The sequence below is a fragment of the Trichomycterus rosablanca genome, chromosome 22 (assembly GCF_030014385.1).
Source record: "Trichomycterus rosablanca isolate fTriRos1 chromosome 22, fTriRos1.hap1, whole genome shotgun sequence".
Taxonomy (NCBI): Eukaryota; Metazoa; Chordata; class Actinopteri; order Siluriformes; family Trichomycteridae; genus Trichomycterus; species Trichomycterus rosablanca.
The window spans coordinates 16,795,835-16,822,276 of record NC_086009.1 but is presented as its reverse complement, the minus strand read 5'-3'; the positions used below and the strand labels follow the sequence as shown (position 1 = coordinate 16,822,276).

Below are 26,442 nucleotides of genomic sequence, written 5' to 3'. Positions count from 1 at the left end.
CACAGCGTAAATTACAAGTCTATAACTATTGTTAAGCTCAAGCAGAAACATAAAGGAGATGTAACTCAGCTGTGTTGTGAACACAAAAGTCACATGACAAGTAAATTTGCAAGTTCTTCAAATTATACAATTTCGTGGTAGGTCACACAAGGTCTTTAAATGGTCTTCAAAACCCATTTCTATATGTATGATGGTTTATAAAGGAACAGAAGAACTTTCAAATACAACAACAGCTTCCAGCCCTGTCCTACAAGGACTAAGATTTCCATTTCTGAATCTTTACATTGCTTTGCAGTAAAACATAAAGATTATAAACTTTCATTTCAGGAAGTTCCATTCCCTTGATGTTCTTTCTTGCCCCATGCTCATTATTTGATGTGGTACGGAAGCTACCTGATTACCCTGATTGGAATAATTCTATTTCCACATGTTGCCAGCATCCTTTACACACTATTTAGCCAACTATAACTCAACACTGGCTTCTGTCTGGCCGCTCTGCCATAAAGGGTTGATTTAGCCTGCCGAGTGCTGTTTTTCATTCAACTGGTTTTATCATACTCTCACAGGACATTTAATTTCATAATGTGAGTGATTAAATGTAGACGTATGGGTAAAATGATAATTATATAAATTCATAATTCAATTTACAACACATTAGTGTGGAAAAGTCCACTGAAAGTTCAGTCTGGCATTACATATTTTCACTGTTGAAGTGTTTGCAAATTCTTAAATTACCAATTTGCTTTTATATAGAGAATACATTTAGTGACTGCTGCAATACTGCACAATGCTTTGAGTGTGGGTGTAAATCACAGACAGGTGATCTATACTGAGTGTAGATTTTGTGACTACACACATTTTCTACTTGTCTCCTGTTGAGAGCACAGCTGCGAAAACTAGATACTAAAAATATAAAATCCTAACACATTATTACTGGATTACTGGAGCAAATAGAGAAAGTGTGAAAAACTAAAAATAGTCATATAAAATAAAAGAGAAGTGCATCAGAGCATACATCACAAATCTGAATTAAATAAAGCTGCTGTATCCCAAAAACCATCCTATACTACATAGTGTGTTTCATGTTTAAACTGTAAGCATGCTTGACCTTGACCTGAGTCTCTGGTGCTGTCTCATTGCACCTCTCTGTTGCAAGTCATTTAATAACGTCCTTCACTACAGCCCCAGATTTTTTCTGGGTCAGCCCTCAGCCCCTGAGAGTGCCCAAGCCACCAGAACTACACAGAGAGAGAGACTGAGCAAGAGAGGGAGGTATTTATAGAAAAATAGGGCTTCGCAGTACCTTTTCCCGTGCAAAGAATCATTAAAGGACCCAGCTAGGATGTCCCAGATTTCTGATCAGTGCTCTGCATCAGGGCCAGGACTAGACTAACTCAACCGAGATGGCAAACCCGGCTTGGAAAGATTGGAACTGTGTTTAATTTGTAGCATGTCCTGGGCTGGAACTTGGCTTAATGATATGTGATAACTGGTGATTAGGTGGTAATTGAGCTGACCTTCTCTAGCTCTTGGGTTTCTTTCAATTCTTGTGCAAAAACCAAAACCTAACTGCAGCCATGATGAGGAGATTTCTGAAGAGCCAGAAGGGTCGATTTTCCCTTCGCCAAAGCCGGTCAGGTTCCCGCAGCGCCTCCAAGGACTTCTGTGAGTTTGTTAGTCTGTTTCTTTAGCATTCTGCTTCTCTCAGTTGTCCATAAACTTGCAGAAGGGCTGCACATTTATTGAAAAATTATTCATGCTCATCGTAAGCAATACATTTCAGTTCCAGAATAAAACTAGTGTGTGGCTCTTTATTGTTGGAGGGTACTTATTGCTTTTTATTTATTTTGGTCTTTATTGTGTTTTACACTGAGCAGCATTTTTTCTTCTTTTGGGGCTGTTTTTTAATTTAGTTTCTTTCCCAAAAATAATCTGTTTTTTTCCTGTCCCAGAGCACAATGCAGAGACTTTAGGTAATGTCTTAGACTGTTACACTGTTTATGGTACAAATGTACACAGCTTTATATAAGTATATATTTAGATATTTAGATATATATTTATATATATATATATATATATATATATATATATATATATAGATAGATAGATAGATAGATAGATAGATAGATAGATAGATAGATAGATAGATAGATAGATAGATGATAGATGATAGATAGATAGATAGATAGATAGATAGATAGATAGATAGATAGATAGATAGATAGATAGATAGATGTGCTTATGAAGCCACTATACATGTATTAGAGGCTCATTAGCAGAAGCAAGATTTGATCTGGTTTCACATAATAATACTCCTGCAGAACCTACTGCAGAATCTACTGCAGCACTAGAATGGGGCCAGTCAGTCTACAGGGCTTTGGGGATGTAGGTGTAGAAACTGGGTCTTTAAAAGAAAACACAGTGTTAATTTGGATGAACTCATTTCAAACTAAAAACAACATTATTAGAATGTTAATCAGTAAGAACTGCAGTAATGTATGAAAATAAACCATGACTGGTCTTGACTCTTGGCTGATTTTAATAATTGGGACATTTTAATTAATTATGTTTTGTTCATCACATTTGTTCTTTGCAGATCCAAATCCTCAAGTGCTCAGAGATTTTCCATTAAATATTGGTAAGTGAAACATCTGCAGGTTTACATTGGTGTATTTAGTGGTATTAGTGTTGATAACCAAAATTTACAAAGTTAAATGTTTACATCCACTTGTATGGGACATGTACTCCATGGCAGTTTGGGATTTTAATTATTTCAGCGAATGTTGTTTTTCATTACTAGATCACAACATTTATAAATCTGAGTTCTTTTCGATTTTCGATTCTTTTCGATTATTGATTAGATGTTGTAGAAGGTTTCTGGATCCCTAAATGCATTCATTAAAAAGTACTTGGAACAGTGTTCTTCAGCCAGCTTTTAGTAGAAACAGCCAAACTGCCAGCGTATGCTGAGAGGTGATTTGGCTGACTGGTCAGGTGTACATCAAGACCATACCTGCAGATCTACAGATCCATAATTATCTTTTGAATATTTCCACATGTCCTGAATGTCAGTGCTCTCTCTCCTCAGAGCTGGCTCTGCCTGCAAACAACCAGGGCTGGCCTGAGGACTTTGGCTTTAAGCTAGGAGGAGATGGACCCAGCTACATCCTTTCTGTGGAGGAGGGCAGCAGTGCGTACATGGCAGGTTTGCAGCCTGGGGACCAGGTTTTGGAGATCGACGGACAGAACGTCTCCTCCCTCAGCACTAAAGCTCTCATCGCTTTGGCACAGACCCTCAAAACTGTACCACCCAGCATCGGGGTTGTGTCACGCATTGAACAGGTTGCAAACCTACATTAATTCAATGTTGTATTTTGAAGAAACTACTTTATATGGCCAAAAGTATGTAGGCATCCCATTTAGAAACCATGGGCATTATTATGAACTTGGCTTCTCCTTTGCATCAGATTTTTCAGGGAAGGCTTTCAACAAGTGTTTGAGTTTGCTTGTGAAAATTGGTGCCAACTTAATCAAAAGAGCATTTGTGAAGTCGGCCACTGATGTCAAAAGAAAAGCCTAAAGTTCCTCCACTGTTGTCATTATGTTGGGAGCATTTAATTTAGATTATATAACTGATTTCAGACAGCTGAAAATAATCTTTAGAAGGGGTGTTTATATACTTTTGGCCATACCGTGTAAAATCCCATTTCCAGACAAGTTGGGACATTAAAAAACCCAATAATACACGATTCTTTTGAACCTTTATTTAAATTAATGTATTAAATTGCAACTATTAATAAAATGCTTCAGGATTATGTACAATGTTGTATTGTTTTCTTGATTTTGTCACTCTGCAGTTGGACATCTCCCCAGGGCCAGATGGACGCTTTGGCTTCACTATCGTTGGAGACTCTCCCCTTATGGTGGAGGACTGTATGCTTAACTCTCCAGCAGGACGTAGTGGACTAAGGGCAGGTGATTATGTCATGGAGGTGAATGGAATTCCAGTCAAGCACCATGAGATGGCAGCTGCCATGATTAAGGCGTCGCAGGGGCGCACCCTGCGCCTGGGTGTTCTTAGAGTGAACCGCTGGCAAAAACGCATCAGCAGCAGCATGAAAGAGACCTACCAGAGTGGAGACATAGTACGACAGGATCGCAAACACAAAGCCCTGGAGTTCAACCAGAAGGTAAGTACTAGATCCTTCACTGCACATGGCAGACAGTCATTGTTGTAATTAAAACCCTCCTGTAAAGATGGAAAAGGCTGTCGATGACCAGCACATGTCTCTTAATTGGTCTGGTGCTTTACAAAACCAATTGCTAGCAGATAAATAAAATCTATTATATAAAATAAACAATGCACTTCCATCTTTGTGGCAACAGTTTGATGAATGTCCTTTTTATTTTAGAATGACTGTACTGCTGTGTATAAAGCACTGCTCAATAAAGACATGGGTTAACATCTTTGGTGTACAGTAAATTCAATGGCATGCAAAGATCCTTGACCTTAAAATGTGATTAGTTATCTAGTACAGGAAACATTGTTATTGATGTAAACACTCTTACTAATGTTTTTGTGATAGCTCTATGTGCTGATATTGCTTTTATTTTGTCTCTACTGTCAGGTCGAGGAGATTTTAGGTGAGGAGCCAGTGGTGAAGGAAAGGCTCTTTGATCTGTTAAAGCAGTACGCTTCAGAAAGGGACGTGGAACATCTTGCTTCTACCCTTCCTGAGATACTAATGAATGAGGAGCATCAGCAGCTGATTGACAGCATCAGGTACTGAGATTTTAGTTGATTCTTTTTGAGCAAAGCAAGACAAAAGGCTCTGATTTGGTGTGGTCCACAAATCTTAAGACTGGAAGTCCAAATGCTACCACTGTATAGTTGCTGCTGTATAAGCAAAGCCCTTAACTCATGAATGTTCAGTTTAATTGGAAGTCTGTGTTCAGCATTCATCAAACCTGCACTTCTGCCGTTGTTTTCAGGAAACATTTTGCAATTTAAATCATATTATTGTTATTATTGTTGTATGCAGTTGATTCAGAAAGTATTCAGACATCTTGACTTTTATACCTCAGTGTTGTGAATTTAATTATAAATGGATATAATTATAATTTTAACAATCGATCTACACTTAATAATAATGACATCATTATTATCATCAGTTTTTGATACATCATTTTTTTATAAGAACACAAAACCCTTATTTTTTATCATTCACAGCACAAATTTCAATAGTCCAAAACAAACCATTCACATGATTAGGTGTTTCCGACGCTCCCTGTACAATCTCCTCTATTAATTTACTGCTTCAGTCTTTTCAGTCTTTTTTCTTTTTCACACCCCATACAATTACGTAGTCTATCACATAAAATCACACATTTCCCCCACCACTCTTTATCCAGCAAAGCTTTTGTTGGCATTTTTTCTGCTCCCAAATGTTGTTACTGGCAGCTTTTAGAAGTGTAATATCCCAGCTCATTTTCTCGCTGGCTCTGCTTAGTCCTACTACAGGGTGTAAGGGAGGTGGAGGAACTCGATGCTAGATTTGATGATTTTTGCTCGGATACAGGAGTGCGTTTGTGGTCTAGAAATACTGTACAGAAATGGACTGCTGTAGGTAAGTGATGCTGACCAGTTTAATGGTCCTTTTTTGCAATTTGCTGCTGCAAGCTTTGAATGAGATGATGTGATGGTATGCTGTGGTGTCTTTGAGTTACTGATGTGTTGCTGGTTTGTAGTTGTGGTTTTGATGTGCAGTTTTCTGATGTGCTAATGTAGTAATACAGTAAGTTATATATACTTAATATTGTTTCTTTTTAGTAAGAAAAATGTAGTAATAATAGAACAGGACCAGTAAGAAGTTGCATTTAATTATTGTGATTCTGATTATGATCTATATATTATGTTTCAACTCTGATCACACCAAACAATCTGCCACATAGAACTCACAATTAAATGGTCTGAACATGTTCTGATATGTTTACAGTAAATCTTAATGTGAGATAAAGAAGTCATATCATTTGTTTAGTGAGAGAAGATCAGAGATACTGTTTCAGTAAACGAAATTATAGTAGCTGGTAACATTAATATTATTTGTATGTTAAGAGAAGATTCTCTTCACGTAAACTATTGATAGTCATTTAATGTGTATTTAAGTTGTGTTTATTCTTTCATTAAAAAATTATAATGTTTTTATAATGTTGGCATATCCAATTTCCCCTTAATGCATTGTCAATCTCTGCCTCATAGATATAGATCAAGGAGAACAGTAGACTAGCAAACTCCACCTCTTTAATGTGTAAAGTTGTTAGGCTCTTTCTACTAGTCAGCACAAGAAGGTCCTGGGTTCGAACCCCAGGTGGGGCGGTCCGAGTCCTTTCTTTGTGGAGTTTGCATGTTCTCCCCATGTACGCGTGGGTTTCCTGCGGGTGCTCCGGTTTCCTCCCACAGTCCAAATACATGCAGGTGAGGTGAATTGGAGACACTAAATTGTCCAGGACTGTGTTTGATATAACCTTGTGAACTGATGAATCTTATGTGGTGAGTAACTACCGTTCCTGTCATGGATGTAACCACAGTGTAAAACATGACGTTAAAATCCTAATAAACAAACAAACAAACAAACTAGTCAGCACACGTATACCTAGTATCGTAACCTGCATGCTTTGCTGCTTGAGCCATTACCGTGACCAGACAGCGTGGCAAAACCCTATCCAGCCCTTCCACCCTTAGACATAGACTGAGCCTCAAACCTGGGTCTTAACAATGATGGGCTACAGTAATAGACTGCTGTGTCCCCTGGGCAGATTTTAGATTCGTATTACACTATATTTATACCTGTTTTGTGACTCCTAAATGCAATAAGGTGCATTTAAGTAAGTAAGAAAGTACCTGGAGGAATGCAGAATATATTTGTTATGTTATTGGTAAGTCATTTTAAAATACTTTTGTTGAATAAGGTGTTGACCATTTTGGTACTGGTACAGGGGCGCAGTTGGTAGTGTAGGTGGCCCACAGCAACATGGGTTTTGGGAACCTGGGTAAATTAACTACTCTAAACTGATCATAAGTGTAGGTGATTAAGTAAATGAATGTAAGTGCTGAGGTCAGAGAATAATTGATGTCTTATGTAGGGTGTATGTCATATTTGTGGACAGTTTGTTGGGTGGTGCTGGACCATTGTGCCCCCAAATAGGAGGAATCAGCTAGTAAAAATGACGTAGTCCTTTTTGACATTATGGTCTATAGGGTGTCGGTGAGAATTGCATAGGACATCAGTTATCTCTGCTCTCTAGGTTGCTGATTTTGTTCAGTGTCAGGGAAATTTGATTCAACCTACTGCTGCAAGTTTTGGCAGAATTACAATCATAGACTCTATGAGTCCTTTCCCTGAAAGAAAGGAAGTAGGAAGTAGAACAGCATGCTCCAGATATGTAGATTCATTCTCTAGGTAAAATGGAATAACGTTTTATTTTTAACGTTGTTGTAATCAAGTAATGTATGTTAAAATTGACAGTAGCACAAAGGCCTTCATTTGCATTAGGTCACATTAGGACCACTGAGTAAGATTCCATTCACGCTAGCTGTCCTTCTTTTATAAAAGTTGTCCAGCTGTACTTTTCTGTCCCTGCAAATCTGTACAGCTCTCCTTTGGGTGCTCTCTATTTTTAAGCAGCCTAGTTCCTTGAATAAATGCCTTTTTAGTTCATGACGTACTACAAGTTTAAACAAAATCCACAAAGTGGCTTGCAGCTGGGTCACTCGAGGGAGCTTCATTAACAGTTAGGATTTGTACCTTTTCCTTTCTGAGTGTAATTTTAAGCTTGGATACAAATAACGTTCCTAGTTTGGTTCGGGTTGTTTAGGTTTATGATGCCCACTGTGCTAATTTCATGTTGCTTGTTATCTGGAGTCCTAGCAGAACATCTGCTGTGTGAATTCAGAGTGACGTTTCTGATTATGGTGATTCATAAATTTCTGTCATCAAGCTTTGTTGGATTATCAGCGTGCTGACCTGCCTGAACGGTTCCACAGGGAGTTTCTCTCCTCTTTTCTCTCTCCCTTATTGGCTGCTTCCTCCTAGCAGTTCTCTCTCTCGTTGTTCCTGGCAGTTAAAAGCACACCTTGCTGTGCTGGTTCTTGGTGGCTGGCTGATGATACTGTATGTGATACTGGCTGATGACCTGCAGTCATTTCTGAATTCCCCAGGGGAAAACGCTTTGGAGCAATGGACAGTTAAACGTTTTTATGGACAATTAACTGATTGTTTTATGGAGATCTTTGAGTGTATTATGTTCCCCATTATTCTTTTGATTTGGTGTTGCATGATGAGCTGAGAAGCATGGGAAGGGACAGGAGTTTCTCCAAGCACTTTCGGTAAGAGGAACTAGCTTGTTTTACTGTTTTCTTTTCCAAGTGAAGGGAACATAGCTGTGATGTTTGTTTTTGTTGCATTTCTTTAGTACTATTAAATTTACAATATGTACTTATGCCATTATCTTGCATGTTGTCAAAGTTGGATCTCATGTCTGTGTATGAGAAAAAAAAAGCTTTTTAGGTAATTTGGCTGCTCCTATGAACTGTTCTTAATGTAAAGTACTGTTATTTAGGGTTCTTCATTGTTTGAAATAGGTGTTTCTTTAAATAATGCATAACAACCAAATCGTAGCCATTCAAAGGCAAAGATTCTGTTTCATAAAGAATCTAACCTCAGTCATCATTTGCTCCTGTGAGTGGTGTGTCCTTGATCTGCAAACCTCACTTTTGTGTTAATTTTAGTCTTGGTGCGGCCTCGTTCTAATTGAGGGCATTCCAGTGTAAATGAAAGTTGAACAGGAATAATCTCTTGCTTCATTTTATGAGCAGCACTAGAAGTTCTAGGTTCTTTATGAAAGGAAAAGCTAGAGAGTGAAAAAGTTCCTTTAACTTTGATGCTGGCAAAAACTTTTGAGCTTAACTTGGTTTGCAAAGAAGACAAACAAATGGATCCTTAACCAAATTAAACCTAACTTCTCATTTGAAGCCTGGATAACGAAACTGAAGCTCTCCTAATTTGGACTCATTGTGAGAAGAACTGATTCAATAGAAAAGACAATTGTGCCTGGAAAGGTTATAAGTAAATGAGGAAGAGGATGGCCAGCAACAAGATTCATGGATATTAATTAAAGTAATTACAGTAACAATGATTAACATTAATGTAAATGTAAATGTAAATGTAAAAAGATGTGGAGAAACACTACCCTAATGGTCACCAGCAGTCAGAATCAACTTGATGGCACTTAGTAATAATAATATTTGTTTATAAACAGACCTAAGTGACCATCTTTGTTGACCCCTCCCAACGTGTGCATGCACAGAAATTAGTTTTACCACCTGTTTTACTGACGTCTCAATCTATTTAGCAGATCTGTGTCCCACATGGCCTTTTGGCTCAGATTTTTCCTCTGGCACAAGTGCACGTGCCATTTCTGGCCCAGATAGCTGCTTCTGCTCTGCTGATGAAATGGGGCTTACACTTCCTTGGATTCAGGCCACACCAAAACTCTGCAAACAGAGTGCTATCAGGATGCAGAGTGAGAAGAAGTGTGAAAATGTTAAACCATGTTAGATGGTTGGTTCTATCTGACAAATATAGACATGTGCTATGGGAGAGAACTTGCACTTCACAGATAGGAAGTAATTACAGCATGACAAAACTTTACATGGCCCTTTGGATAGCCAGCGTAAGACAGGTTAATTTTAAAATCATATTTAAGGGTTCAAAGAAAGGACTGTTGTGATGTTTTAATGTTAATTTTCCCCATCTCGTTAGTTTTGAAGAAAATAATACCTCAGTATATGGAGTAGAACATACAGTGTATCACAAAAGTGAGTACACCCCTCACATTTCTGCAAATATTTCATTATATCTTTTCATGGGACAACACTATAGACATGAAACTTGGATATAACTTAGAGTAGTCAGTGTACAGCTTGTATAGCAGTGTAGATTTACTGTCTTCTGAAAATAACTCAACACACAGCCATTAATGTCTAAATAGCTGGCAACATAAGTGAGTACACCCCACAGTGAACATGTCCAAATTGTGCCCAAATGTGTCGTTGTCCCTCCCTGGTGTCATGTGTCAAGGTCCCAGGTGTAAATGGGGAGCAGGGCTGTTAAATTTGGTGTTTTGGGTACAATTCTCTCATACTGGCCACTGGATATTCAACATGGCACCTCATGGCAAAGAACTCTCTGAGGATGTGAGAAATAGAATTGTTGCTCTCCACAAAGATGGCCTGGGCTATAAGAAGATTGCTAACACCCTGAAACTGAGCTACAGCATAGTGGCCAAGGTCATACAGCGGTTTTCCAGGACAAGTTCCACTCGGAACAGGCTTCGCCAGGGTCGACCAAAGAAGTTGAGTCCACGTGTTCGGCGTCATATCCAAAGGTTGGCTTTAAAAAATAGACACATGAGTGCTCTCCAGCATTGCTGCAGAGGTTGAAGACGTGGGAGGTCAGCCTGTCAGTGCTCAGACCATACGCCGCACACTGCATCAACTCGGTCTGCATGGTCGTCATCCCAGAAGGAAGCTGACGCACAAGAAAGCCCGCAAACAGTTTGCTGAAGACAAGCAGTCCAAGAACATGGATTACTGGAATGCCCTGTGGTCTGACGAGACCAAGATAAACTTGTTTGGCTCAGATGGTGTCCAGCATGTGTGGCGGCGCCCTGGTGAGAAGTACCAAGACAACTGTATCTTGCCTACAGTCAAGCATAGTGGTGGTAGCATCATGGTCTTGGGCTGCATGAGTGTTGCTGGCACTGGGGAGCTGCAGTTCATTGAGGGAAACATGAATTCCAACATGTACTGTGACATTCTGAAACAGAGCATGATCCCCTCCCTTCGAAAACTGGGCCTCATGGCAGTTTTCCAACAGGATAACGACCCCAAACACAACCTCCAAGATGACAACTGCCTTGCTGAGGAAGCTGAAGGTAAAGGTGATGGACTAAACCCAATTGAGCACCTGTGGCGCATCCTCAAGTGGAAGGTGGAGGAGTTCAAGGTGTCTAACATCCACCAGCTCCGTGATGTCATCATGGAGGAGTGGAAGAGGATTCCAGTAGCAACCTGTGCAGCTCTGGTGAATTCCATGCCCAGGAGGGTTAAGGCAGTGCTGGATAATAATGGTGGTCACACAAAATATTGACACTTTGGGCACAATTTCGACATGTTCACTGTGGGGTGTACTCACTTATGTTGCCAGCCATTTAGACATTAATGGCTGTGTGTTGAGTTATTTTCAGAAGACAGTAAATCTACACTGCTATACAAGTTGTACACTGACTACTCTAACTTATATCCAAGTTTTATTTCTATAGTGTTGTCCCATGAAAAGATATAATAAACTATTTGCAGAAATGTGAGGGGTGTACTCCCTTTTGTGATACACTGTACATGCTGTTTAATAATGCCCACTATTAGAGCTGCAGTGTGAAAGTGTGAGTAAACAAACTGGCAATAAAAAATCTAAATCAAATCCTAAATAAATGAGGACTGTATTACAGAGAGCAGATAATAACTTTATGTGAAATATTTTGGTATGAAATGCAAATCTCGCTGTATCAGGCTGCACATGTAGCAAAACGATAACCATTTATACGGCAAGGTGGAGGGCTGTGTCTCAATCCGGGCACAAAAATCCGACACAGTGTGCTCAAGTACTTAGTAGCTTCGCCATTTGTCACTCTAATTTAGCACACTATTTAGTAGATAGGATGGTATTTGGAACACAACAGCTCTGCTTTGCTCTGTTTGTAGCCCGATACAGTGACAATCATTCTGTTTTATGTAAATGTGATTAATCTTAATCATTTTCTTAGCTTAAGGTTTTCTAAAGTCCTTATGTGTTTACATTTTTGACAATATTGTGTATTAATGAACCAACAGTTATGCTAAACTGGCTTTGTTTTAAATGTGAAAAATTCAATTGCACAGAAGTTGCTAAGTGGAATGCACTCTTGTGAGTCAGTCATTTCCCAAACCAGATTTGCCACCTTCATGAGGTGTGATTGGTTTATTACATTGTGTTAAATAAAACTGTGTTTGCTCCAGTCTGGAAGTGTTAGTTCCCATCCACTTTTAAGCCAAAATCTCTCATGAGATTCTTCAGACAATCTGACCAGAGATAGGTCATGTGGAACCAGCTCATTAGGTGCACATTCAAAACAGCAACATTTAACTTGTACATGCTACTATTTTCAGCAGTAAATGACAAATTTTATTACATTTTATTTGATGGATGTGCATGGAATTTATTAAATATTAAGAGTCAGAATTCAAAGAAAGATGAGTAGCCATATTTTCTACAGATGCATCTGCCTGCCTTCTAGAACTTTATCTGTGGAAAGTGTTTTCTGGTACTGTATAAATATTAAGATGCCGGAACAGTGACAGTTCATTAACACAAACTCCTGGCTCTCTGAACTGGATTACTGAACTGGTTTCCATGGAGACTACCAGCTGGGGCATTTGTGTGTAACTTGTGCTCGGTGTTGACCCGCATGATACACAATCCTAACATATTTTGGCACGTCTGAGCTGACAAGTCTATATTAGAATATTTGATTATACTTGTAATATTCATTTCTGGATTTAAAATGTAATATGGCAAAGTTCAGACCAAAACAACCAAACATACCCATGGGTCAGGTTTAGGTTCAACTTACACTGAATGTAGTCAACTGTGCTGAATTTCTACTTTGGAAGCAACCCTTGGCAGCAATAAGCCAATATACTGTATGTTCATAATGCAATCTACCCATTGGGCTTTTTCTTATCTTCCTTACTAAGAAACTAAGTACAAAAGTTGGCTGGACGGTCAATTCAAGAAAAGTTCAAGCTGTGCCTAGCTTTTTCCATTTAAAATGTGGTCCTGGGAACCTTTAAAGCTTTTGTTATTGCCTCATTTGTATCTACAATATGCCTTCCCATTATTTCTTTGCTGAAATCCACAGATAGTTCCTTCACTGGAAGGTTTTTTTCCTAACAAAGTTAGCGAGTATGCAAAATCGTGGTTTGAATTACGTGGGAGATTGGCGGGTTTCTGACCCTTGTAATTAATACTAGGACCCCCCCAATAAAAAAAGAGGAAAAAACAAGTTTCAGGAAGCTGTTACACAGGCAATTTGTAATGTTGACCCTTCCAATTTTCTATTTATAATTCACACTGGGCAAAATTAATTATATATACTTGACCAAGGGTTTCAATTGTGCTGGAGTTGCTTATCTTCAGCCTCTCTCAGTCTCTCTCCCAGTATGAATGTATCAGTTTCTCTCTCTCTTTCTCTCTCTCTCTCTCTTCTCTCTCTTACTATATCTCATTGTGCTTTAACTGAAATAGATGTTTTTTCCTGCCATGTTCATCAGGATCTTCATCCCCAGGAAGCACAGGCAGCGTTTTGATGATGTGGTCTCCCAGAGCTTAATCGTTCGACCTAAAGGCCGCAGCTTCAGCGAGCACAGGCAAAGTGGACTACGCCGCAGCCGCAGCGATGACCACCCTGAGAGGCTGCTGGTGTCCACACGGGCTAGCTCAGTGCCACGCACTGCCCATGAGGATGGAATCATTCCACCATCTCGTGGCCTTCGCAAGACAACTTCTCTCATTGCTGGCCACTCTGGGGCCATTGCCAACCGCAGGCAAGTCATATGTGTGTACATGTGCCAATGCACACAGTCAGTTTTGTATAAAAACCAAGGCTCTTAGAGCAAGCCATCATACATAATGCAATGGCAGCATTCTTTAGTTTGATGGGAACTCAATTTGTTATCACAGCTTCAGAGAAAGGCAAGTGTGCCAACAAAGGTGCTGGCAGGTGTAAAGGTTAGAAACCGGGATATGAAAACAATTTAATTACCCTAGAAGTCTCCTAGTCTATTTAAAAGTGGTTTGGTTGGTTCCCATTTTAGAGCCCTTGAATTATTTAATACCTCTGGTGGTGCCCTAGGGAGTTGCTATGGTAACACTGGGGCCGATTATAGAGGGGTGAGCTTTGTGTGATTTTGTGAGTAGAGGTGTGAGTGTGTGTATGATTTGCTTATTAACCATGTATGATTAGAGCATTATGTTAGCAATTTCTAAAAATGTCTCTTAATGTTTTACATTTTTTGGGTTTTCACAGAACAGTGCGCGTCTACAAAGGAAACCAAAGTTTCGGTTTCACCCTACGTGGCCACGCTCCAGTTTGGATTGATTCAGTTATTCCAGGTACAGACAGAATGAGTCATTTCTAAATGTTTTAAACCTTTATATGTTGATTTTTTAATTTTCTTTCTTTTATTTCAATTAACAGTTTGATTGTAGCCAATTTCTACTGTTGCATCTTGATGCAGGTTCTTTACTTGCTAGCATAATGAATAATGTAGCTGGAATGATGAGACATTAAAGACAGATCATGGTACCTCGATTAAAGTTTAGCAACTGTATGGAATAATATTAAGGTGCTTTTCTGCTCAGCATACTTAAAAAAGAGATTATGATTACATAGTATTGACCAATACAGTGCATAATTCTTTTTGAAATTTAGACTATCCTCTCCATTCTTACAGCCATCTTGGCAAAACAAACATGGACAATGATTGGCTGGTCCTAGAACAGAAACTACGACCTCTGCTGGCTGATCAATAGCGCTGCACAGTAGAACGGAAAATAATGACTCTTAGTGCACGATACGGATCTCCATATGAAAAGAAATATATTGTGTCATAGAAGGTGTGTGTTAGTTACAGCCCTCATTGGTCAGGAGTATAGCTCTGCAGCAGTATAGGTAAAATACAATCAGGCAATTGGATACAACTAGATTGGGGGGGGGTACAAAATAAAATAAAAGTCTTGTGAAAAATGAAAAGACTGTATTAGAATGTCAAACTGATGCTGTATGAATGGAATAGTCTGTGTCTAAATGCTGTCTGTGAGAGTTGCTGTACATTTGTGTGTGAGAACACAAGCTCAGTTAATCTTTCAATCTGTTAACCATTCCTGGCAGTCATTATCTTTGTGCTGTCACAATCCAACACACACACATGCAGAAAGTCTGGAAAGATCTCCCACCCACACTAGGGCTGAGTCAGATTAGAACAGGTGGTGGAATTGTGTGTTTATCTCTTTTTAATCCTTTTAACTTTAAATAGCTGAGGTTGAAATAACCAGGCTTTAGCGAAGAACGCAAGAAAGATTTTTCTTTCACTGAAATGTCGTTACTGACACGGTTTTACATTCACATGCAAAAGCTAGCGGTTCTTCTCAGACTCAGTTGTATTAAGCCAGCTTTTTAATACCCACTTTGACATTTATATGCATGTGTTTTTATTATTTCAGGCAGTCCAGCTGAGAAAGCAGGCCTCAAGCCTGGAGACCGCATTCTGTTTCTAAATGGGCTTGACATGAGGTGTGTTGTTAAGAAATTTGTTATTACAACATGAGATTTTAACCACCTGCATCCCAACGTTCTTAATCATTCACCACATAATTTACATTCACAAACTCCCATAGACATTCCAATTCATCCCAGAGAAGTTGAGATCAGGGCTCAAAGCACACAAAATTAAACTATGGTATCCCATAAGTATCAGTGTTAGGCCCATTAGTATTGTTTTCACAAATTTGTGAGATGATGCCGTATACAATCTAAGCAATTGAGGATTCAGAGCATTGCTTAAGGACCCAACAGTGGCAATCTAGCAGTAGTGGGGTCTGAACTAGTGACCTTTTGATTACTAGTCTTGTACCTTAACCTGTACCTGTGTGTGTGTGTATGAGGGCAGGGAAAACATAGATGTAACTGAAAATTGTCATACATTAAGTTTTTTAGGACAAAAACCTAAATCTTTACTCCAGAGCACATGAAGAACTATGGGTAATTTGTCTACAGTGATTCACCGTATTGACACGCTGTGCATCTATTGTTTCAGGAGCTGTGCCCACGAGAAGGTAGTGGCAATGCTACAAGGCAGTGGAGCCATGCCTTCACTGGTGGTGGAGGACGGTCCACCGGCTTTCACGCTAATCGAGCCTGATCCTCTAGATGCATCTCCACGCTCTCCGGTCCTTAGCTCCCTGCAGTGGGTGGCCGAGATCCTTCCGCCCAGCATCCGAGTGCAGGGACGAACCTTCAGTCAGCAGCTAGAGCACCTGCTCACCATGCAGGAGAGATACACTGTCTGTAAGGCCCTGGAGGCCTTTTTTCAGCACAGGTGATGGTTATCTGCTTCGATGATATGACCAGTCATTGTGCTCTTTGTTAGATCCGTGTTTTTTCCACAATTTCATGAGTGCAGAATTTTTCACAGAGGGTTTAAGAGTAAGTCAAGAATCCTCCTCAGGGAAATTTCACATCTTCCTATGATTGCCTAATTTTAATAAATATGTTTGTGTCCCTGAGGATTGGTCTGATATCAAATCTAATTAAAAAAACTGATTCCTGCAAAGTCTTTATTTCTCTTACTATTTGTTATATTTGCCTAAATTTAAACAGTAGTAGAATAAAGCTGTGATAATATTGTTCATGAATGATTATCTGTGGTGTTTCTGCTTTGCAGGAATGTAGATACTCTGATTGTGGATGTGTTTCCAGTGCTAGATACTCCAGCTAAGCAGGTAATCTGGCAATTTATTTACCAGCTGCTGACCTATGAAGAGCAGGAGCACTGCCAGAGCAAAATCTCACGCTTCCTTGGCTATAAAGTTACATGTGAGTTTAGTGTGTGTGTTTACGTGTTCATTGCTTTTACAATAATTACATTAACAATTTCTCTAAAGTTCCGTACTCTAAAGTGCTCACTTTGCGTAGCAATATGGCCTGTTAGAGGGTGCGGATTACGGTAACTTGTTTAGTTGGTTCTGTTTATGGTTTGTTTACTCGACGACCTGCCCTTTTTTTTTTTTTTTACTTTTTACTATATTCCTAATATTACTGGACTTCAGTAACACTTCAAATTTGAGTTAACGCTGGAGGATTTTTTTCTGACATTGTGTGTCTTTTTAAGTGCCAGCTGCAGAGCCAGAGCCGCTTGCTCCAGAGCCCCATCGGCGTAGTAGCTCTATGAAGGTGACAGGCACCACATACCGGAGCAGCGTACGAGGCCGGAGTTCTGATGACCTGGTCATTGGCACTCATCTGGGAATGGGTATCATTCTGAACTACATAGTATTATGCACTAATATCACTTATATTAATAAAATATAAACCATTTTACTTCTGTTAATTTAGTACAAACCCTATTTCTGAAAGAAGTTGGGGCATTTTGTGAAATGCACTAAAAACAAGAATCCCAATCAAACTTCACTTCTTGTACTGCTTCGGTCCTCCACTCTGACTGAGGAGGTCCATGACTAACATACGCCCCCACTGACACGTGTGCAGTACCGATCTCTTCTCTTTCATGAGTCACGCACCGATCTCCATTATCCCCTGTCTCTGTGTAGGTGCTATCAATCAGCCAGCAGAGGTCGTAATTGCACCAGTTATGAGAAATCCCATCCAGAGTTGAACTCGTGAATTAAAGATGTCAGCTCTGGTGTGCTAGTATGTTTTATCGCTGCACCTCTCGCCACTGTTTTATAAATAAAAATTGAGCAAATGAAATCCCAGTTAAATGGCCGCTAACAACAAACACTTCTACACAGATATGTGTGTAAATCTGGGCCAGCATGTAACATTGTAACGAAGATATAACTTTGTTAAAAAAACTTATTATTTAAATGTGAAATGTGGATGACTGAACCTTGCTTGTCTTTATGAGGAATCCGAACTGAGCCAGTTGAGGTGGCCCCTATGAGACTGGCTCCTGGAGAAAGGCAGTCTGGGGATGGAACATCTTTACCAGAGACGCCCAACAACCTTACTAATGTGAGCAAAGGAATGCACAGGGTTGCAAAAATACTGGTTTTGTATCTTGTTTTGGAGATTCATGGATTATTTACAGCTGAGGTCAAAACCCTTTAAACTTTTAATGGACAATATGTTTTGGTATTTCTATAATTTTGTTTTTAATTGTGGGTTTTCATCAAATTCTTTGTCAAAACATATTTACCAATTTCTATGCCATTTAACATTGTGGCATGGCCTCCAAAAGGCTTCTCTGTGCCTAAAGAAGGTAGGGCTAGTTTGATTGTAAACATAGATTTGGCGTTACTTACCAAAAAGTTCTTATTTAGTTCCATATGTCCAAATCACATACACCCTGAAGGACTGAGGTTGTCAACAAGGGTCAATATTAAAAAAAAATGCTATGGTAGCAATATTTTTGGCCATGTCTGTACATGTTCTCTACATACACATGTAGACTTCATCTGTAAATACAATATTTATTTATCTTTTATGGTTATAATATTGTCTTATATTTAATGTTTTTGTAGCTTTCTGCAGTGTATGCTGAGCTGGAAAATGTGCATGCAGGGAAGAGGTCCAAATCTCTAAAGAGCCGCCCTCCTCCTGCTGCTGAAACCCTGATAGACATCTATCCACATCCTCCCAGCCAGTCTTTCAGAGCTAAATCCTCATCTCCTTCTGTACGGGCCACTTCAGGTACACAAAACTCACCAGAGAGGTCATTCCTGTACACCAAGCAATAAATTAATCTGTTTACGTTGGTTTGTCTTTCTGTCCATTCACAGGCAGTCGTAAGATAGCATCAGTTCAGCCTCCTCCACCTCCTCCTCCACCTCCTCAACCTGTATGCTGGCCCGAGTCCTTACCCAGTCCTCAGGAGCATTTTTATACCTCAGAGATTCCTTCCCAGCAGAGTTTCGAGTCAAACCCCTACATCAGCCTGGACAGTCCTCCACTCTCGCCCCCATCTCCACCTGATTATCCACCAAGCCCCCCAGACTACCTTCCCAGTCCTCCCATCCGGAAAAAGCGTTACACGTTTTCCCGCCCCCCTCGCAGTGCAGACACAGACCTGTTTATGGAGGCCCTTACGGAGCAGCTGGGTCAGCAGCTGTCTGTCGATGACTTCCTGTCTCCAGAGAATGACTATGAGGAGGTAAGTTGGTCATTCCTGCAGAATGTTAGCTTTTAGGTCAGATATGTTATCAAGGATTTGGCCTTGTTATTGGAATTCAGCATTAAACTACTTTCTGTAATGCATCCTCAGTTCCACTGACAGCAAACCCCAGTCCCCAAAGCAAAATGCTACCATCACCATGTTTCATAATAGGTAGTGTCTGGCCTTAGTATTGAATAACAAGATCTGACTCTTTTTCAGAAGCTTTTTTGTCTGCCCATGTGATTAAAAAAAAATCATCTTTTTTGGTGCTCAGGTGGCACAGTGGTAAAACACGCTAGCACACCAGGCTGGGTGCCTCCACGAACAACGATTGGCTTGTTGTTCACAGAGGGTGCTGGAAAGGATTCCTTATATCTGATTCCTCATAATTATGACCTTTGCTGGTTGATTGATGGTGACTGGGATCAGGGTGTGTCTCTCCGTACACAAAGCTGATCCGCATATGAACTCGCCTTGTGCAGGTGAAAAGATGCAGTCGGCTACTTGGAGGGGGTGTGTGTTAGTCACGGCTCTCCTCAGTCAGAGTGGAGGTCAACATCAGTAGAGAGGAAGAGTAATGCAATCGGGTAACTGGATACGACTAGACTTTGAAGAAAATTAGGGGGGAACATGTCTGTCTTGCATGCCAGCTACTAGGCTAATGACGATGTAAAGATTACATGATTGTCGACAGTCGCACCTGTGTTCCAGCAGCTACTAATTATTGGTAATTTGGTCATTTTTTGTGGGTCTTGGATTACATCTGACTATCTGAAATCACTTAGACATCTATGGTTGTTTTTGGCTATGATGAAGAAATGTGATCTCAGTTTTGAATGGTTAAATTTACACTCTGAGTTAAATTAGATTTAGTTTAACTTTGCAGAAGTTAATTAATCACTGGTGGCTTTACTGAACACTGTAAACAGAGTATTGTAGCATAAATTAAACCCTACATTCCTCTGGGCTTTGCTGTAACACCAGGATGTAGTTCAGATCACCCTTGAAGACGAAATGGATGAAGAAGTAGATGAGGAAGATGAAGAGGATGATGAAGAACCCTACATCCCTCCCGAGCTCAGCAGTCCGAGTGACCTCCATAGCAGCAGTGATGATGCAAGTTCCCTAACCTATTCGTCTAGTTCTGAACACATACCCCCTCCGCCCGTCACCCCACCTCCTCCACCCCCTGTTCAGTTTAATGATCTTCCACCTTCCGCCAGCATGACCCCAGATCAAGCACCTCGACATCTAACTTTCCGTCGTCACCCAGGACCTCCACCTCCACCCCCTCCCAGGGCCAATCCACCTCTAAAACGACAGTCTATTAACAAGGTGCTTCCTACTCAAGAGGAACTGATGGCTCAAAGGGTTTTTCAGGAACACCAGTCTTTACCAGCGCAGCCCACAACCCCTAGCGGACATTCCCAGCACCCCTTGCAGCCAGTGCACCATTCCTTACCCCCACTGCCATCCCCAGATCTGTCTCCATCATCCATCTCTAGCCATATGATGTACCAAATGCATCAGCATCAGCAGGCTCAAGAGGGTTATCAGATTTATCAGAGCCATCAGGCTCAACAGAGTCACCAAACTCATCATAGCTCACCACATCCACTTCAGCAAGCTCAACAGAGGCATCACAGCCATTCAGCTCATCACACTCAGCTCTCCAGCTCCATGGACAGACTTGACAAAATCGAAAGAATGGAACAGTCTGACAGACATATTTATGAGGTCTTTCAGCCTCAAGCCATGCACCAGGCTCACCATCGTCATCACCCAGGCCATCAGACTCACCTCTCCAGCTCGATGGATAGGTTGGACAGACTGGAGAGGATGGAGCGTTTAGAACGTATGGAACATCTGGAACAGCTAGAAAGAGCTGACAGGCAAATGCATCAAATGTCTCAACAAACTTCCCAGTCTAATCGCCCAACACAACAGGTCCATCAGTCTCATTCACCTCAGTCAGTTTATGCCTGTCAACAACACCAGATCCAGAAAGCGTTCACACCAACTCAACCTCCACCTGCTCAACAGCCCCATCACATCCATCGTATTGAGCACATCCACCAGGTCCAGCCTGTGCAGACATCCCCTCAGTACCATATCATCCACCCTGCCCACCAACCCCAACAGATCCAGATCCTCTCCACTTTCCAACCTTTGCCTCTGTCTCAGCCCTCACAGCAACAGCAGCCACAGCAGCAGCAGCAACAACACCAGACTCATCCGGTCCACCCTTCAGTCAGACAGAGTCCTTACTCGATGCATCACCATCAGCATCACCATGAATCTCAATCACTGCAGACTCCTCAATCTCAGTCTCAGTCCCAGATTCAGACCCAGCAAAATAGGTCCATTGTGGAGCCTCCTCCACCTCCACCGCTGCCTCCTCCCTGTGTGCCGCCTCCTTTACCCCGGTCCTCACCGCAGAAATCAGACTCCAGCCACATGAATGTGAAGAGGCTGCGCTGGGAACAAGTCGAGAACTCTGAGGGAACCATTTGGGGACAGGTGAGGAACACCCAATGTACACATGAACGCATATTTGCCTTTATTACAAAATAAGCTTCTATAGAGAAGATTTACTTCTTTTACATTTGTTGTTGTACTGGACTAATTAGTTTTATGCAGCACACAATTAAACAAGTTCAGTGCTGTGGGGAGCTGTGTTTTTTGCAGAGCTGTGTTTTTGTTCTACAGCTGGGAGAAGACTCTGATTATGAAAAGCTTAGTGACATGGTGAAATACCTGGACTTGGAATTACATTTTGGCACACAAAAGAGTGCTGGTGAGTCTGTGTATGTGTGTGTGTGCGTGTGTGAGTGTGTGTGTGTGAAAGGAACAACATGCTTCAACTTCAAGAAATGTCTTTGATCTTTTAATTTAAGTTCAAACGTGTACATTTATTTTTTTAAAAGCCTTTATCAAAAACATTTTGGCACACCATTTAAAGACATTATTGGTATGATGGTAGCATTTGATTGTATGTGTAAATGCTGATCATGGGGCAAAACAAACCTGCATTACCGTATTTATCAAGGGAGTCAGACTATAAATACTTGCTTGGTTGTCATTGTGTTGTGATTTACACCTAGTTATAATTTTTCTTATTATTTGAAGATGTTTTTGTGCCATAGTGTCTTAAACGTAAATTTTTTTCACTGTGCATTAGACCATTCATGCATTCATTAATTTAATCAAGCATTTGTTCTTCCACCTGACTGTCCATATATTCATCTATTATCAGAACAAGCACACACTACTTTTATTATCTGTGTCAGTCTCTGTTCCAGAGCCCACACCTCAGCACGAGACGTTTAAAAAGAAGGACGTTGTTGAGATTCTTTCCCAGAAGAAGGCCTACAATGCCTGTGAGTAGGATAGATGTCCTTGGTGGCATCCAGTCTGTGTCTGTACGTATTGTATGTTCGTCCTGTGTTGTGTATGTATGCTGCTAACTTGTGCATAAACTCTGATGTCTAACCTCCTTTAAACTCTGTTCCACCCTCTCTGCAGCCATCCTGATTGCCCATCTAAAGCTTTCCCCAGGTGAGCTTTGTCAGGTGCTGATGACAATGTCGACAGATCGTCTGGAGCCTGCACATATTAAGCAGCTGCTGCTGTACGCACCGGACAATGATGAGGTCAGACAGTACGAGCGGTACGCTGATGACCCTAGCAAGCTCAGCGAGCCTGATCAGTTTGTTTTACAGGTAATACTGCAGCTAGATTAAAATCACCTAAAAAAATCACAGGACTTGTATCTACCATTTTATTATTAAGGCAATCATTTGGTCAGTCATTCTCAAGTTAAAAAAAATATTAAATTAATGTATTGCAAAGAAACTGGTGCTTTTATTGCTTCTTTTAAAAGTTAATGTGTGTTTTATGCATTTCCAGATGTTGTCTGTGCCAGAGTATAAGACTCGTTTGAAGAGTCTGCATTTTAAGGGCACACTGCAGGAGAAGACTGAGGAAATGAGAGGAAGCTTTGACTGTATCTTCAAGGCCTCACTTGAGCTCAAAAACAGCAAAAAACTGGCAAAGATTCTAGAGGTAAAATAGAAAAAGAATATTTATTTAATTCTTAACATGTGTACAGTACAATAAAATGATCTTCCTGCATATCCCACTTTGCTTGGAAGCCTCACAATAAACGTATGAAAGAGTTGTTAAGATATGCAGTTATATTATTCAGTCACAGAAGAGGAACATGCAGAAATTACTGACATCCCAAAACTTCCATAACGTACAAGCCTATAAGCGTCAATCATTAAAACAACCCCACACACATACAAGCCACAAGAGTGAAAAATAATTCGTACCACTTATTTACTTCTACCACAGCCGCTCTGTCTCCTCCATGACTATGAGTCTACATTTTTTCTTTTTCCAGTTTGTCCTCGCCATGGGCAATTACTTAAACAATGGCCAGCCCAAAGGCAACAAGACCACTGGTTTTAAGATCAATTTTCTTACTGAAGTAAGTGCTGAAATTGCTTTGCAGGCATTTTTTTTTTTTTATTTAGTGATGTTAACTAGTTAATTTTAGGGCACTTTAGTCACGCAATCTTGTTTTATTAATTGAGAAAAGTATAGATTTTAAAGTACATTTAGCACGATGTTCTATTGTGTGACATCACATCAGTCCCATGTGAACATAACCCTCTCCATTGCAGCTTGGAACCACCAAGACAGTGGATGGAAAATCAACTTTCCTTCATATCCTGGTCAAATCTTTGTGCCAGCACTTTCCTGAGGTGCTGGACTTTGCCAAAGAACTTACTACTGTACCCCTTGCAGCCAAAGGTAAGTTGTTGCTACAAATCTCGGGCACAAAGCAAGGCTGGACAAATTATAACCTAGCTTTTTCTACTACTTCTTATTTTTTGACTGCTCCCATTACGGTTCACCACAGGGGATCATTTATCTCCATCTTTTCTCTTCTGAAATTAGTCACAATCTGCCACTGTGCCAGTAAAAAACATATTTTTTATAAATACATGTAACTTCATCAAAAAGTAAAGTAAAGTAAAGTTTTATTTTCTCCTCTTTGCTGTTCAACTGTAGTAAATCAGAGAATCATCACCTCAGATATAAATGATCTGCACTCCACCATCAAGGACATTCGCTTAGCCTGCCATAAGATGCCGGCCACTGCCGAGGACCGCTTTGCCATAGTTATGAGTGTATCCTTTCAACAAAAACTACAAGTAGCAAATGTCTGTGATATGTCACGTCTTTTAATCTTAATTAATCTTCATTATGTGTCACGATGGCTGGCAATTCATATTCGAAGTGATTCCAATTTTAAACAAAATTTGTATAGGTTAATACTAGTTTGGCTGTATTGCATGATAGAAAAAGGATAGATAAATGTTATCTTCCCTACCTATAGAGCAGGGACAGTTAGCTTCTGCCGTGCAGCCACAAATGACTTAATGCATAATCAGGGCTCAACTCATGACCTGCTTTTCTGTCTTGCCACTCAGAAGGCACAGTTAAAAGTGTCTACATGTTTATTACCCAAAAAGAAAATCATGGCTAAGTTAGGCAAAAAATTTCTGCTTATTTGACCACACTGGATAAAAGTCTGCATTTAACCTTAACACGTGGTGTGCAGGGTTTTCTGGAGAACAGCCACCCTGCTGTGCAGTCTCTGGAGTCACTACAGCAGAGGGCTATGGATGAATTCTGTAAAGTGGCCTCCTTTTTTGGCGAGGATGGCAAGACCACCACCACTGAGGCTTTCTTTGGCATCTTTGCTGATTTCATCTCAAAGTTTGAAGTATGTATGTATGACATTTTAATTGCAGCACATTTTTTTGCAGTTATGGTAAAATAGTAGAATACTTTTATTTTGCACACACTAATATTTGTTTGTAGATGTATTTAAAATGGTGGTGTGTAATGCATTCTGTTCATAATGCCTGTAATGTTATATTTCACACTGATAACACTGCTGCCATGCAGTGAGGGTCTGGTTATTCAGTACTTGTAAGTGCAAATAACAAGTAGTTATTGCTTGTTTGGGCTAGTTACTTTAGTCTCTCTCTCGCTCTCTCTCTCTCTCTCTCTCTCTCTCTCTCTCTCTCTCTGTGTGTGTGTGTGTGTGTGTGTGTGTGTTTGAATTTGAATTGTGTTGGTTCACACTTTTAGATATTTAAAATGTGAACTGATGAATCTTGTGTCCTGTCATGTGTTAAAAGTGTTAAGAGATGTTAAAATCCTAATAAATAATATGTATATATGTATATATATACCCAGACTTTCAGCTATGCCTATAGTGAATATTGTGATGACAGGGTTGACTAATAAGGTCTACCTTTGTTTTTCAGAGAGCTCTAATGGATAACCAGTCCACAGAGAATCTTCCACGCAGCCCTCGCAGTCCTCGCATGGCTTCACCTCTGGCCTGGTGAGGACACATGCGCACAAACACACACAAACACACAACAACAACACATTTGTTCATACATAAATTAACATGCACTAATACACATTCAACAGAAATACATACATTCTGACACATCCAGACCTCCCTGTGTGAACTGTTCCAAACACAAACTTCACCTCTCACGGTGCTGAGCTGAAGCTACATGCTTATGGAGGTTTTCAACTCTCAAAATGCACATTTATTCTTTCTTAAAATGAATGACAAAATGAATAAACGACAGCATGAGAGTATGTGGTACAGACAAACCAAGGACATTTCTTAGGTTAAAATGCTGTATTCTTACAAATGAACATAAAAATAGAACTGTGATGGAAATTATGCCTATGTGAAACCTGGACTGCTATTGTTTTGAATGATGCCACTCTTACATGGTAACAGTTTCTAAAAGCTTCAGATTTAATTGATTCTCATAGAATGTGTTTCTAGATCTGCAACATTTAAATAGAATTCTATGTTTGTTATAGATGTACCAATAGTTTATTATATTTACTGTCTAAACGATTAAAGTGATGAATATATAGAAGGGGCAATGTTAGAAGCAATATTATATAATATGACATGAATATTATAACAGACTTTTGCTTCCATAAATAGTTTCTATTGTAGAACAGCAGAAGTAATTATAAGAAGGGTATGACATTTATTTTGTAATGTTTTGCTTCATGTGCTTACCCAGAATTAATGTATAAGCAGGGCTTTGCATTTTTCTACGTTTGGCCTTAAACCTTGTCATTTATGTGCTGCTGAGCTGCTTTTTTAATTATGATTTTTTTTTTAACCAGTATTGTTTTTTAAATGTGAGTTTTATACGCTGCTGTTATAAGAATATTTACATTCCCTTACATCTTTTAATGTTATGGAAATTTACAATTGAGGGTTTAATTTATTACTTGGTTTAATGCAATCTAGCCTGGTTTGTAGATTA

The 26,442-nt window shown here is 39.9% G+C and overlaps 1 protein-coding gene across 1 annotated transcript; it reads left to right on the top strand.

The window, feature by feature from the left end:
* Positions 1-1,577: 1,577 nt before the first annotated feature.
* On the top strand, positions 1,578-25,691 carry grid2ipa (glutamate receptor, ionotropic, delta 2 (Grid2) interacting protein, a). Its single transcript, XM_062984784.1, has 24 exons — positions 1,578-1,665; positions 2,597-2,638; positions 3,089-3,342; positions 3,858-4,190; positions 4,629-4,783; positions 13,430-13,702; positions 14,185-14,270; positions 15,381-15,450; positions 15,974-16,255; positions 16,601-16,752; positions 17,048-17,188; positions 17,804-17,910; positions 18,420-18,588; positions 18,678-19,048; positions 20,036-21,571; positions 21,761-21,848; positions 22,354-22,431; positions 22,577-22,773; positions 22,961-23,116; positions 23,457-23,543; positions 23,740-23,869; positions 24,131-24,249; positions 24,684-24,848; positions 25,399-25,691. The coding sequence occupies exons 1-24, from the start codon at positions 1,578-1,580 to the stop codon at positions 25,480-25,482; spliced, it is 5,163 nt and encodes a 1,720-aa protein (XP_062840854.1). The 3' UTR covers positions 25,483-25,691.
* Positions 25,692-26,442: the final 751 nt, after the last annotated feature.

Coding starts and splice junctions, on each gene's coding strand:
- grid2ipa (XM_062984784.1), top strand. CDS start 1,578: ATGATGAGGAGATTTCTGAAGAGCCAGAAGGGTCGATTTTCCCTTCGC. Junction 23,117..23,456: donor AACTGGCAAAGATTCTAGAG/GTAAAATAGAAA, acceptor TTCTTTTTCCAG/TTTGTCCTCGCCATGGGCAA. Junction 24,849..25,398: donor ATTTCATCTCAAAGTTTGAA/GTATGTATGTAT, acceptor TTTGTTTTTCAG/AGAGCTCTAATGGATAACCA.